The sequence below is a fragment of the Ischnura elegans genome, chromosome 1 (genome assembly GCF_921293095.1).
Source record: "Ischnura elegans chromosome 1, ioIscEleg1.1, whole genome shotgun sequence".
In the NCBI taxonomy this organism is placed as follows: domain Eukaryota; kingdom Metazoa; phylum Arthropoda; class Insecta; order Odonata; family Coenagrionidae; genus Ischnura; species Ischnura elegans.
This window is the reverse complement of record NC_060246.1, coordinates 68,694,842-68,709,616: the sequence shown is the minus strand read 5'-3', so window position 1 is coordinate 68,709,616 and position 14,775 is coordinate 68,694,842. Positions and strand designations below refer to the sequence as shown.

Genomic DNA, 14,775 nt, shown 5'->3' with positions numbered 1-14,775 from the left:
TTTATCTCGCCCGAATAGCATGCTTTACACTAATGGCTGCTGTGTATGCAAGATATGGTAGAAATAAGTCATATCTACAGTGTACACTTTTTCTCAAGGTTTTAACTATAAGCACAACGCATGTCAACCTGTAGGCGCGTACCTAATGCACTGTATTCAGAGGGTAACAACAGGAAGGCACTGCTCCCTAAAGTGATCGCAGGGCAGCCCACCCCAAAAATCAGAAGTTTTGATTCATTTTTTTATGAACACAATAGTCTATTTGAAAAATTATTCGCGCCTCCTCCCCAAAATTCTGAATGTTGTTTCGCCCATAACCTGAAATAGCAGATGATATCCTAATTGGATGCGCCGCAACTTCACGCTCCATTGATTTCACAAGGATATAACTGCACTCACATTAGTTTTAAGGAAAATAATTCTGACCTCTTGTTTCTGTTTCATTTATGACACTATTTTGTCAAATTTAGTATTTTTAGATTGCTTGGTCCTTTGTTTTTCACTAAAATGCATGTAAGTCAGTATTTCACTAACTTCTTACTTTAAATACAAGTATTACCAAGAAACATTTTTATTTGACCGAAATGACAGTTGGAACCTTATCGAACAAATGTAGTGAATTTTATAGCGAGCCTTATGGGAAAGTCTTTTAAACTCTCCTGGGCTCCCGATCCGATGAGAGTAGGCATAGAACAAACTCTTACCCGGTTGGAAGCCCGATAGAGTTTCATCCAACTCAGTGGCGTAACTAGGAACATGCTACGGGAGGGGATGGGGGGGCCTCAGAGGGCGATTAGCTCTGAGGCTTTGAGGGGTATGTATCTCCCTCGCCCCCCCATTGTTACGCCACTGATCCAACTTATTCACCGCCCCAGATCCGGGAAATGAAAAAAGACATGCCTGGAGATACATTGTGCATTATTTTGGCACTTGAAATTTGGATTTCACTCGCAATTCCGCGGGAAATCATCATAACAGGGAAAACATCAGAATGCTATAAAATTTGCACTGTACTCTTAATTTTCAAAATATAAAAAATACATCACTTCTCTGAGGCTTTGAGGGGGATGCATCTCCCTCGTCCCCCCATTGTTACGCCACTGATCCAACTTATTCACCGGGAATATCTGTCTCCCGTCCCCACTTCACTACTCACTTACGGAGAAGTGCCATGTTGTTTCAGCTTCGATTTGCTCTCCACAAATTATTATTTTTTTACGGATTGCTCCAGTCATCTCTTCCGATTCCCAATGTGCTAATTTGCTTTTCCTCCCGCGGCCACCAGCTGCCGGCGGGCGAGAAGAAGAAGGGTGAAGGTGCCGGGGCGGCCACTTCGCCCACCTCGCCCTCCTCCGTCTCCGCCACCTTCCTCAGCGTGCTCGAGGTCGAGGAGCCCAAGGTGGTGGTGGCCGCACACCTCATGACGGCGCTCCGACCCGTGCGGCCCGAGCTCGAGTCCCCGCTGGAGGCGGCGTTGACGCACCGCGCGAGCCGGCAGCGGGGCGCGGCGAGGGAGTTGCTCAAGGAGGTGGCCTCCGGGGACCCACGCCTCCTCGCCGCCAGAGCCATCCTGCTCGACAACATGGAGGACAACGGTTGGTCCCTTGCAAAATCATTATGAAGGATCATATTCATAAGGCTTACATCCAGATGGAAAAGCGAGAATTATTTACTCATAATACATTCCATTCAAGGGTAGTGAGCTTTCAGATCATTTGCTAAATACGGTTGCGGACTTCCATGTTGCATATTCTCTTCCAAATTGATCATAAAAAGTTGATTGAATAGGATGTCAATTGATAAAACTATTAGGTAAACCCACGTCTGGTGTCAACGTTTCTTCTCCTCTGCCAAGCAGAGGCGCAGCGAGGGGGGGAGGGTTTGGGGGATAAACCCCCCCTAGAGCTCATAGAAATTTTTAAGTTAAATCTATTTTACTTAATTGGATTAATATTGCTTATAGAATAGTGGGAGGATTAATAAAATATCCCTCAGAAGGCCGTAAAACTCACCATTTTGAACCATTTATCTTAATTTTTTCCGGCGGAGGGCCTCCATACCTCCCGCTTAACATTATATTTATTATAGAATAATGTAAGGGTTAATAAAATATCCCTCAGAAGGCCGTAAAACTCACCATTTTGAACCATTTATCTTAATTTTTTCCGGCGGAGGGTCTCCGCACCTCCCGCTTACCCTGGCGGGTATGCAGTACCCCAAGCCCCCCAGTATTAGTTGCGCCTGAAACCCCCCCTAGCCTTAATTCCTAGCTGCGCCCCTGCTGCCAAGGACCTCTTCAGGATTAGTGTAGTGTGTATAGTAGTCATGCGTCCTGAAGAGGTCTCCGGCAGAGGGGAAGAAACTTGGACGACTTTTAGGACACAAGATGCGGATTAAACCTAAAGTTTTATCAATTGCAAGCATATGGACTGCGAAAGTTTTAACAGCTTCAACTATGTAGGAATTAAATAATCGAGAATCACATGATTGTCCATCCAACACGACTATCAGGACGGTAGTCAGGTATTCTTTACGAGGGGCTACCAATTTCCTACGAATAAAAAAACATTAGGGACTGTAACTTAGTTCGATAGTTTCAGCGGTAATATTCGCCGTATTAATGTTAGATGTTAATTTCGGTGACTGCTCTAATTTTGAAGCTCTTCTCTGGTGCTGGGTACTAAAAAATTTTTAAGTTTAATTCCCAGGGGGGTCATTGTTGTCTCAAAGGCCCTGACGACTAGGTGAACACCCGCCCATCAGTGTCTAGGGCCGCATCGCGTCTTCTTCTCCCTCAGTCGTCAGATATTTTTATCCCTCACTTCAAAATGTTGCTATCATTATCAGGCCTAACACGCTGGTAGTTATCCAGGTAATCAAACGTTTTGATTTCTAATATCTAGGAGTTATGATAGTTACCAATCTATAGAAGGAGACTCATAAAATATTTGCAAAAGAGGCCTGCAGAAACTAGGATTGGTATGGTATGGCTTTTGAAGGAGGCGACTGACAGCTGAGGCCATTTGCGTCAGGAAGCAATGGTATGGGTAGAAAGGTGGAAGAAACCCGGCGTCGGCATTACCCTGTTCTCAACGATAGGCGCCGAGGGGACAACGGCCACCCGAGCACACGGGGTGCAAATCTAACCGCACTCCAGCCACCTCACCAACCCGATTCCCTGATAGGATTGGCGAAGGTGCGAAAGTCCTCGGATGAAAATGTGAAAGGTGCTACTTCGCACTCGTCAGGCCACACCTTGAATACGCGGCTAGTATATAGGAACCGGCGCACAAAGATCAATCTTAAATTTAATTCGAGAAAAATGTAAGATATAAAGGGAAACTGCGCGATTTTTCAAAAAACTTCTCTACAGTTTTTACACTTTTCGGACTGGAATGGGTAAGAGACTACGTACCAGCCTTAAATTGCTTGAAAATTTGGATTTTGAGTGACACATTATCTTAGATTCGAAATCAACTTCCAGTTCTGTCAGAAATGATACATGAGAGTTATTTTGTCGAATGGATAGGTAGTACAAAAATTCGTTTTTTCCCCGAACAATAAAGGGGACATACATTAATTACGTGACGCGTTTAGGGGTTCAAGCCGACTATCGCCCTATCTCACCTGAGGGAGAGGGGAGGTCATGGCAAGTGTCACGTAATTTTTCCGCAAGACCACAGAGTAAAATTGCGAAAAATGGGTTGAATTTAGCAGAAAGCGTTGCTCTCTTAAAATATGACTAAATTCTACGCAATAATATTTATCGCGGTTAAGCGAGCCCCTCAAAGTAGCACAGTAGCTCTTCAATTGTTTAGCTACCGGCCAGCCAAAAGGTGGGTCCACATTTGTGACATTCTAGTCTTTTAACTAATCTTAAATAAAAATAATGAAACAAATTGTTTTTATTTTTAATAAATCCAATGCAATATTTACGCTGAAAATACGCATTTTGAAAATCTCACGGGAGATGAGAGGGGTCGAGCCAAATCTCACGGTATTTCACTAGGGGGGGAGGGGAGGTGCCCAAAAATCGCCAAAATCACCTCACGTAATTAGTGGACGCTCCCAAAGGACTTCAATGAATTCGAGATCGTACTCAGCATGAACATACATGTTCATGGTACTCAGGCAGTCTAACCACTCACAACGCGCACATAGTTTTTTTTTGTTTTCTCTTAAAAAGGTCAACGACTGGTGTCCCAATACCTCCCGTCACACGTCTATTGAGGATGTATTTGTGTTGGTGTGTTGATGTTATCCTTTATTTTCTTGCGCGGAATACACGACACCAAGGATTGAATTCGTATTCAATATTTGCTCAAAGCGAACATTTATTCCGTAGGAAAACCTAAAAGGTTGTTAGCTTAAAAGAAATTTAACAGCTGGAAACGCTTTTTCAAGCGGAGTATTGTAGATCAATTTTAAAAATAGTCATGAGAATTGGGCTCATTTTGAATCGGCAGTAATCGATTGCTTAAACAAGGCAAGATACTCACAGGCCAAGGTTTAGCTGTGCGTCTCTTGCCTCAGCAAGGTCGTAGCCAGCGGGTCATGAGTTCAACCATCCCCCACTGTCTGAAATTTTTGGGACATAAATTTAAGCGTACCCCTTCCAAAATTCATTTCTCTCTTAATCTAATCTTAATAAGAGCAGGGGCTATTTTGTCGTCTCGCACCCACGCATTCTCGCATGTGTTCTAGCATAATTCACCGCTTTACACGGCGCAATTTTGATTACGCCTTCGTACGTACGTCAGATTGCGCAATGACGAGCCCCATGTTAAACGGCCTTTAGGAAAATCTTATCTATGGCCTTGGCCCGTTGCATGGATATACCGTGGTAACATTACCGAAATCATCAAAATCTAATAATTTTGCCGGAAATACGTGCTTTGATAAAATCTTCTCGGGTTTGGTACCGCCCCCCCCCCAGGTGGTTAAAAATAAACTAGATTTTTAATACAACTATTAATAAAGGGTTTAGCAGGTTAAGATGGTGAAAAGTTCCCCCAGATATTTTGAAAAATAAAAAAAATATTCACTTAAAGAGCATTAAAAATAATGTTTCCCCAAAGTTTCAGGCCTTAAGAATGGAAATCAACCCAAAAAAAATGAAATAACATTTTTCGTTTTTGAGTCATATATCCAGTTTTTATTTTTGTGAAATAATTTTCTTGATTTTAAAATGTACATAATATTACGTTCTGCCACCCTCATTTTTTTCAAAAATATTTGACCGAAAACTAAAATTTTACATAAGTTTGAAATTTTCAAATTTAAATTAAAGATTTTAGGAAACAATACGCAAGCCGAAAAATACATATTCTTACCCCTACATCAAAGTATAATCCTAATTTTTTTCAGGTTTTTAATATTAGTGAAACACGGTGAAAAACATGAATAACTGCTTTGTGCCATTTGCATCTTTGTATTTCAGGAGGATATTTGATTTGATTGTTGAGAGCAACGATTGTTCATCAGTTTGAAATAATATCGATTAAGAAAAAACATTAATATAAACAATGCCTACCACTCTAATATTAATTGTAATTAATGTTTATAACCATACCGTTAAGCTTTATGTTAGTCTTCAAGCTCCGAGAAATACAACGTCTGCTGAAAGTGATTTTTTTCATATCTCCTACTCTAATTAACCATTAAGTTATCACCACCATTTGAGCCAATTTCATAATAGTGCAAGAATATGACAGAAGTGGTGATTATTGGTGCATCGTCTTCTCTTTGTCTTTTCAACCATGCATAAAGGCCGGATACATATGCAGACCACCCATAAGTTGTGCTTTTGACAAATGGCTGGGGGAGATATTTCGGAGAGGATTTAAAAAAACATATCATATGATATTCACTTAACCCTTTCACTCTTACGGCAATTTATGTTTTCACTTCCAAAAGATCAAGCCTGATTCTAGTATGCATCGGGCATTTGGAAGCAAGGACAAATAATTTTTAAAATATATTTTTAGTTTATAAATTAATTTAATATAATTTTGATAAGGTAAATAAATTTTTATTTACATAAAATATAATTAAAAATATTAATAAATATAAAAAATTTACATGAGATTAATCACGGCAAGGGTGTACTCAAGATCAGGGGCGCAGCTAGGAATTAAGGCTAGGGGGGGTTAAGGTGCAACTAATACCGGGGTGTTTGGGGGTAAGGAATACCCACCAGGATAAGCAGTAGGTGCGAAATTAGTTAATTGCGGAATTTTAAGATAAATTGTATAAATGGTGAGTTTTACGGCTCTCTGAGGGATAATTTATTAGTCCTTACACTATTTTATTCGTAATATCAATCCAATTAAGTAAAATGGATTAAACTTAAAAATTTATCTGAGCTCTAGGGAGGGGGGGTTTATCCTCCAAAACTGCTGCGCCACTGCTCCGGATCAAAACTACTAGTAGGGGGGGTTAGATGTCTTATACTAATTTCATTTTTCGTGGGTTTATTAATCCTGATTTTCCTTCAAGACTTTCGCGATTGTTAATTGCTTCTAGGCACCTGCGCCCTCCTACCATCCACTGGGTATATCCATAAATCATGGGGCCTATATATCAGCTCCTTGAGCGTGTTAAGGCGAAAACCGAAAGCCGATATATAGGCACCTTGAGCATCTGAGGATTAATCCTTTAGAACTATTTCTTAACTAACTATATAAAAATTTTTAATTGAAAAAAGTGCTGGAACTCTATTTCACGTCACAGTTACATAGCCACAAATATAGGTACTTGACCAACGGCTCTCAACACAAAAGGAAATTTGTTTTAATTTTGAAAAGGGCCATAAATGCCATTCCGTCATGTTTCCTGACTAAATCATATTTTTGTGGTGACGATACTATCTGGTCTTCTTGAAATTTGCCGTCAAATGAAAAAAGTGCAACCTCTGGCCATGGGAGGAGGAAGAAGGTATTATAGGTATGCATTGAATGTGTGGGATGTATATTTGGTTTCTGGGAAAAATGGCTGGTATGGAGTTGACCATTTTTAGTAAAAGTGGGCAGGTTTCAGACTACCTAATTATGGCTTGCATTTGCTGCCTTTTGCAGTCAAAATTCCTATCTTTTGTCATAGTTCAGTGAGGATCATATTTTCCAATGGAAGCATTACAGATAACATTTTGCCATGCATGGTAGGAGAGAGGAGAGTTCTGTCTGTAAAGTTATTGGAGGTGTGTAAAATATTTTGCATTCCTTATTTTTTTGTAGTGCAAATAAGCATCCTCAGCTTTCATTGTCATTTTCTCTTTCCAGCTCACTTTCCATTTATTTCGTACTATGTGATCAACAAACGAGAGACAGATGCAGGTGAATTCTTCAGAAGACTACGTGTTGCAGCATTAAAAAAGTTTGAACCTCGGTCCTTTCATTACACAGCAGCTCATACTGTTGAACTATTTAGTGAGGTTGCAACTATTGCCCGACCGCCTTTCAATTCCTTACATCACCACACTCAAACAGCAGCTAGCAGCTCAGCCAAAGCTACGGAGGGAGACTTATCTCCATCAGGTAAAAAAAATTAAAATTGGGGCAACCTTTAAGACATATTTTCTTTCATGCTTTTATACCAACTATATGTGCAGTTCATGTGGTAATATATAGCTTTTTAGAAATTTTGCTGCAAATGAATTTATTACTCTTTAAACAAAAAAAAAACAAATCCATACTAAAAATATAAAGAAAATTAATCCTTAGTATGCTATGCGTCAATTCTGACGTATTTTCAGTATTCATTAAATTAAAAAACTGCATTTAATAAATTTGAATTTTGAATCACCTCAAAGTCCCGGCCTAATTTGACCACAATTATACTTTTTAGGTGGTGGAACGGGAACAGGTCCTGGAGGAAAGACAACAGGATATATAATTTCAGTGTACAAAGTCTTTGAGGGCGATGATCGAGAAATATTTGAAAAGAATTGGCTGTATTGGACAGGTGAGAAATCAATTAGAGTCCTATGAATCCTGATTAGGAATATATTCCATGTTTCCTTGTGCTCCAGCAGGCATGTGTCTATGTTTTTGGCTCTGAACAATGGGCTTGTTTATAATTTTTTTTAATCGTTAGTTTTGATAGATAGTGAATAATAAATAAACTCACGGCTGAATGGCTCCATTATTCCTTTAATGCTGCAGGAATATATGTATTTACATTTCAGTAGGTACCTGCCCTCTTAAGATTCAGCTTGGCGTATCTGTACCCTCTGAATTTATATCACCAAGAATGACACAACAGGGCAAAAATGGAGAACTCCCCAGGGCAAATAAAATCCATCTTGTGATTAATATGAATTCGTGTTGCAGTTTATTTTGCATTGCTTATGGCATCTAGGGAAGTTTTTTCAACCAGAAAAAAACTTGTTTTAGAGTAAATTTGATGATCTCTCAACACATTTCCCAGTCTTAATCACTCTTTCCATGTTCACCCCATGGTAACACTATGCATTTCTACCTTCGTTTTCACATTGGCATAGTAAACTGCAGCCAAAGAAACAGAAAAAGAGGACTCAAGGGGCAGTGAATTGAAAAATGGATAAATATTGGTCTCTTTAATTTTCAAATACTCTTATAATTGAAAATGAAATGAAATTGGTGAACCATCTCAGCGTCGTAGGATAATAACCACGTCAAAAGTAACTACGTCACAGATTTCAGAAAACCACCCCCGGCCGTCCATCAGCCCGTGCCTCTGTTGTTCTTGTTTTGTTTCCCATATCACACGGACCATAAATCATCATCTTCAAAGGAAAATATCAAATTACACGAGAACAATTGAAACGTGTTTCATCCCTACCCCATCTCACCAATCCCCTTTTTTGGCCTACCTGCTTCAATTCTCAGTTTCTAGACGACAAATGCTAGGTGAGTGACTTTCTGGGCCCGAAGATGTCTAAATACCTTCGACAATTAGATGAAATGCATAAGATTTAAAAAAGAATTCGACCAAACACGACGCATTCCTGACAATATTTCTGTTTATTTTTCAGCTCTAATTGATTGCCACTATGTTTTCCATTTACAAATAGGCTATACTAATATGCAACATTGTCCAAAAAACACAATTTTCAAAGAAATAAGTGCAGTATTAACCCCTCAAACAAGTAGAGATGGATTGGAAACGCCAACTGCATATATCATGTAGTGTAGCCTCGTTGACTGAAATACGGAGGGAGCACGCTTCTACCCATCCACCTCTCCTTTACGCGCCTCTGCTGCCCACCCCCTTCCTCATGCTGAGCGGTCGAGCACCTCGTCGCACGTGATGTTAATGCTGTTTTAAATACTGTAAATTATGTTGCTGATTGCGCAGTCGCTATTTTATTTTATGATATACTGATAAAAATGTCTTTCATTGTGTAGAAAAATTTCTATTGAGATAAGGAGAATGCCATACCAATGTATGCCATATGCGTGCACTGTGGCATGAAATTATCGCGAGGAAGTGCTAAATCCACCTCACTGCATTTTCGGGTGAAACACTAGTCGGTATGCGATGAGAAAGTGACAAAATTCGGGGGAAACGTGCGTGAGGAAAATTTGAATTAAGTCGATGGCAGTGGGGTAGCCAGGATTTTCGTTAGAGAGGGGGGTCAAAAACCAGGGGGGATATCTTTTAAACAACAGGGTACAAAGTAGATGGTTTCAAACTAATTTTAACACCCTTCACAATCGAAAAAAACTTATTTTTTCAAAGAAATCAATTGTAAATTGTTTCCTTTTATGAAGGAAAGTAATTGTGTTTTTATATTTCAGGGGGTTCGGACCCCCCCAGCTTCCCCCTCTCGCTACGCCACTGGTCAGTGGTTTATCCAAAGATTTTTCCTATTTTAATTTCCAAACCTAAGTGTAAGAGTTTACGTCCTAATTATGTAAAGGTGTTTTTAAAAAAAAACAACTTGAAAGCCTATAAAAATGATTTTTAATTTATAAAAATATTAACATGTATATGAAAATCTATGATTGTAGATACCCAGAATAAACTTGAATAATTACTTCGTTTAATAGCAGGATTTGAAAATACATTTGGATTCAAAAGATCCGGCTCCGAAAATCAAGGATCCGATCCGAATCCGGATCCGAAAAAAATCCTGGATTCGTCCATCCCTAGTAGTTACACATAGGAAGCTTATGGGAAGGTAAAACTACTGGTATATTCTGTCAATGTTACGAAAATTAATACATGCTAATTCTTTCTATGGCATACTTAACTAGGGGTTTTGACGAACAAATTCCAAAAATCTACTAGAGGCCATTGTTATTGGTAATTTGAACAAAAGACACCAAATAGGTACTGTGTACTGAACCAGAAAGTCTACTGTGAAAAGAAAAAATCAAAGAAACAAATTAATTTTGAGTGGTAAACTCGATATCATTATTATTAACGCTTAAGACAGGAAACTAATAGGATTCTGGGAATAGAATGTTGCTGTAAATTTATTTTCCATCCTGGATATGAGTTATCGCCTTCAATTAATGATTGAAAAAGTTCAGTGCCAATTACATCAACAAAAAATCACAAGAGTGATGTATCCAAACTTGAGAGATTGAATGATGTGAAAAATAAAAATATGAATTTATGTCTACGAGCCCCCTCAAAAATTCGTTATGGGTGTTAGGAAAAAATGTGTCAGGTTTGTTGATTTTCCCTGTAGTGCCCAGATATCGAGATTCGAGTTATCAGGGTTCTAATGTTGATCATATGATTCTTCTAAAATGTTTAAAAAACTTGAAACTCACTACATGCTTCTAAAATTTCCCGGGACAAGATCCCGTTTGGGCCCCCCCCACTATTTTTTGTAAGTCGGCATCCCTGCATGAGTTTATATGTGAACACCAGCGAAAATAGATTTTTTTGGAACCTAAAAAAAGGCACTGCTCAGGTGAATATTTTTAGCATAAAAACTAATTATGGTAAATCAAACATTTATGATTTTACATGAAGCTGAGAGTGACATCAAATAACGTTACCAGACAGTTTGATCATAAACATGTTAACAATTAAAATATTTGGAACCTCACGAAATGGCAGGTCTTGATCCTTATAGGTAGATGGCTAACCTTGGCCTTCTAGTTTTAAGGGATACATGTTTGAGAACTTAATGAATGTGAAGGTATAGATGCAACTTTTTGTTTGTGCGTAATCGGATTAAGACTAAAAAAATTTCACTCTCTTCACAGGAGCGAGAATGCTGTACAGATATCTTCCAAAGTGGGTCGGACTGAGAAGGATAACTTTGCACAAGTCTCTCTCTCGTGGTGATAAAGTTTACCTATTGCTGTGTGAGTGTGCAAACTTTCCAGATGATTTGTCTGCAGCTGCCCTTCTCTTGCCTGCTCTACGAGCCCGCCTCTGTGGTTACACTGGACTGTATCGTGCATCTGCTTCCCTATGATCATCCACAAGTGATTCATTTAATCTCCTCCTTCACAAATCGACTATGACATCTTTTTTCCGTCCATTTTCACTGGTTAAATTTGAAACACTATTTTATTCAAAGAGCTGAATGACGATTGATGTGGTCCAAGAGCAGTCTCACCAAATGAAAAATAAGCATTCATACCCTAGCGTATTACAACATTCTCGTTAAACTGTACCTTCTGACTCATGCAGGATAGTGTACATAACTACATACATATAGGGTTGATTGCATTATTCTGAAGAGAAGCATGAGCTGGTCATAACTTATTTGACACTTGAGATGGCAGCACACATATTACACATGGCTCTTTCTGCATTGGGCCTGTCTAAATATTCAGCCAAATTTTTGTTTGGGAAGTGTCTTTCAGAAACATAACCTGCCTATTTGGATCAAGTGCCAAACATCCCAAAGCAATCGTAGTTGCCTGGGTAACGATTAATTAGAATTGCATTTTCTTGGGTCAAAATATAGCTCTTCTTCCAACCATTCCTTTCTATGAGGGCTTAAAGACTGTTTGACTATGTAACTGTGAAGACAGCATCTTTTTCCATTGCTATTGTATGAGTACAAAAGTATATGCTAATTTAGTGCTGAATTGCCACACTCTTGCAGCTGTGGGCATTGAAATCAATCAGGATGAAAAGCATTAAAGAGTAATATAATCAAAACATAGTACATGAGCCAGATTATGTATTAACCTAAGTAATTGGCCTATTTCTAACACTTTGAGTAAGCATCTTATGTAATAACATTTTTCCCTTGTGTGCCAATTTTCAATTTTCCTGTAGACTTTAATTTTGGGAGTGACCAAAATAATATATCATGTCACACTTATCTTTTGCACTTCTTCAGAAAATCAAGATAATGCAAGAAAAAAGTATGCGAGGTAGGTTACATTACAACATTAGATATGCATTCATTTCAACTACTGGAGCAATTTTCAGCGATTTTAATATTGCTTGGCAACTTTTTATAGCGCTTCTTTTAATCACTAAGTTAGTAGAGATGAGGCTAAAAATTTTAAAATTTCTATCATAAGTAGCCAATATTTACGAAGGTTCCCAATAATTAGGCAAAAGTGACAATTCATTATCAGCATAAATTAAGCATTAGGAGAAAAGCTTAAAATACTCTTACATTAACACGAAGTCTGCAAGCTTATTTCTTTTAATTGGAGGATCAATTTTGTTAGGTAGGTCAGGCATCAAATTAACGATATAAGAACAGAATGTCATAATTTTTTTTAAACTAGTGAATAATTACACAAGTTTAACTAATGATTCCTGCTGCTACAGATTTATGATTACTCATTAATCTTCTTTATCTTCACCAAAACCAATATTGGTAGGTACATAACCAAAAGTGCCTCTCCATTGTTGAATTAGTGAGACTGAAATTATTATTTATTCTAAATTAGTTCTCATGCAACCATATAGTAAAAAATCAGCCACGAGCAAAATTTTCATTATGTATACGTAATTACCTTAACTTTCTGTAATGATAATGAAATAGCTTTACCCATGAACTATAAGCCTACACGGTTTCAGAAGAAAGTGAACCAAATTGATACCAACTTCAGACAAAAGTGAATGCAAAATCTTTTGTGCAAACTAGGCAGCTGGTCATGGAGATGCAATCTTTATATTAAATTATACAGCCTAACAGTTGACTAGACCTTTGGTCTTAATTTCACAAAGAGTAATTAGGAGAATTTTTATTAACATTCTTAAAAGTTTCCATGCACCACATCTGCATTAGTAGTAAAAATAATGTTGACGCATTAAAACTGTTACAAATGCCAATATTTTACTAGCTGATAGAGATTTATTGGCCTTTTATACAGCACTATAATAGAGATAAAATAAGGAATGCTTGCAGAAGCCGTGACCTCATGAAAACTGTCATACATTTATTTTGACTGGATATACATTGATATTTGAAAGAATGCAGTTCCTTAATTACGTACATTTTTAGAAAAGATTCCTGTGATTAAATGGAAATTTACAAAAACCTGTCTTACAATTACATTAAAGGGCTTTGCTGTTTCCGTAATTATCAGCCTCTTTATTATTTCATTATTTCAAGCTTAAAATACTCTTACACCAGTCACAGATTCTACATGGAAAGTTGACCCAACCAGACGCAGCAAAAAATATCTCACACTTATGTTAGAATTGAAGGTATTCGTTTTCATTAAGATTTATTCCAAAAATTGTGCTCTGAACTAAATTCTTAGATTAAATCAAAGTTCCAAAATTAATCATGAGTTTATGCAAATTCAAATATGAGTATGTAAGTACTGACTGACTCGTCCTACGATCCTTTGTTTTGATGCCATATTTTCTAGTGACCTTATAAAGCACAAAGTCAATGGAAGGGTAAATAAAACAAAAGAATCGATACTCAAAATATGAGGCAAAAAGCAGAAATAAACAATGACATTTAATAGTTTTTTTTGATAACCTACATGCTTCAGGGCCTTCACAAATTCCATAACAATTCTTTGTATCTATCAGAAAACACAGGGAAAAATTGATAAATTCATGATAAATTTAGATCTACAAGAAGCTTTAGAAAGAAGTTCAAACAGAAATCATCCCTATACGAAAGGAATTAAAAAATTACTTAAATTATTTCCGTCAATTACATGGGGGCAAGCATTATGTGATTATTATATAACTTTTGTAATTGTAAAGAAAATATTCTTACTTTTGTACTCAGCCATTAATTTATTCTTGTCATGCTGTATTTATTATGGAAACGCTCAATTTGTACCATTTATTGGTAATTTATACATGTACCTCCTGCCCTAAATGGGCTTTAAAACTTTGGAGATCATGATTGTCATTATTATAACACATTTTCATAATTATTCCATAATCATGCACTAACATATTCATAATTTACTTCAAATGAAACAGCTTTTATACGGTAGCAGAAAATGAACACAAAAATAGAATCAGCCAAACTGAAATGAATTTTACAGTCAATTATCATAGTTACTATGATTTAATATTTCAAATTCATTATACTGAAAAAAATTGAGGAATAAAAGACTCCTAAAATTAACATTTTGCGTGTTAGTATTTGTTGCTAAATCTATGGTAATGTGACAATTGAATTGGTTCGTGTACAGAGGGGACTTGTTTAAACTTGACTAGGATTATGACCTATTGTTCATAGTAAAAATCATACTTGAAAATATATTTTAAAAACTTTTAACCAGATGAGAGTGCATAGCAGAAGAAGGTATAAAATGGGTGTTTTTTCTGTCATCAATGTCATACAAATTATTTTTTATATTTATTTGATGGTTTATCAATCCAGGT

At 37.4% G+C, this 14,775-nt stretch overlaps 1 protein-coding gene across 1 annotated transcript in view; it reads left to right on the top strand.

Annotated features, from left to right (window-relative positions):
- Nucleotides 1-14,515, top strand: part of LOC124154362 (proline-rich protein 12) — a 47,177-nt gene extending 32,662 nt beyond the window's left edge. The window contains exons 3-6 of the mRNA XM_046528080.1: nucleotides 1,286-1,595; nucleotides 7,281-7,535; nucleotides 7,846-7,962; nucleotides 11,205-14,515. Coding sequence (XP_046384036.1) covers nucleotides 1,286-1,595; nucleotides 7,281-7,535; nucleotides 7,846-7,962; nucleotides 11,205-11,419 — 897 coding nt within the window. The 3' untranslated portion in view covers nucleotides 11,420-14,515. The remainder of the gene's footprint in view (nucleotides 1-1,285; nucleotides 1,596-7,280; nucleotides 7,536-7,845; nucleotides 7,963-11,204) is intronic.
- Nucleotides 14,516-14,775: the final 260 nt, after the last annotated feature.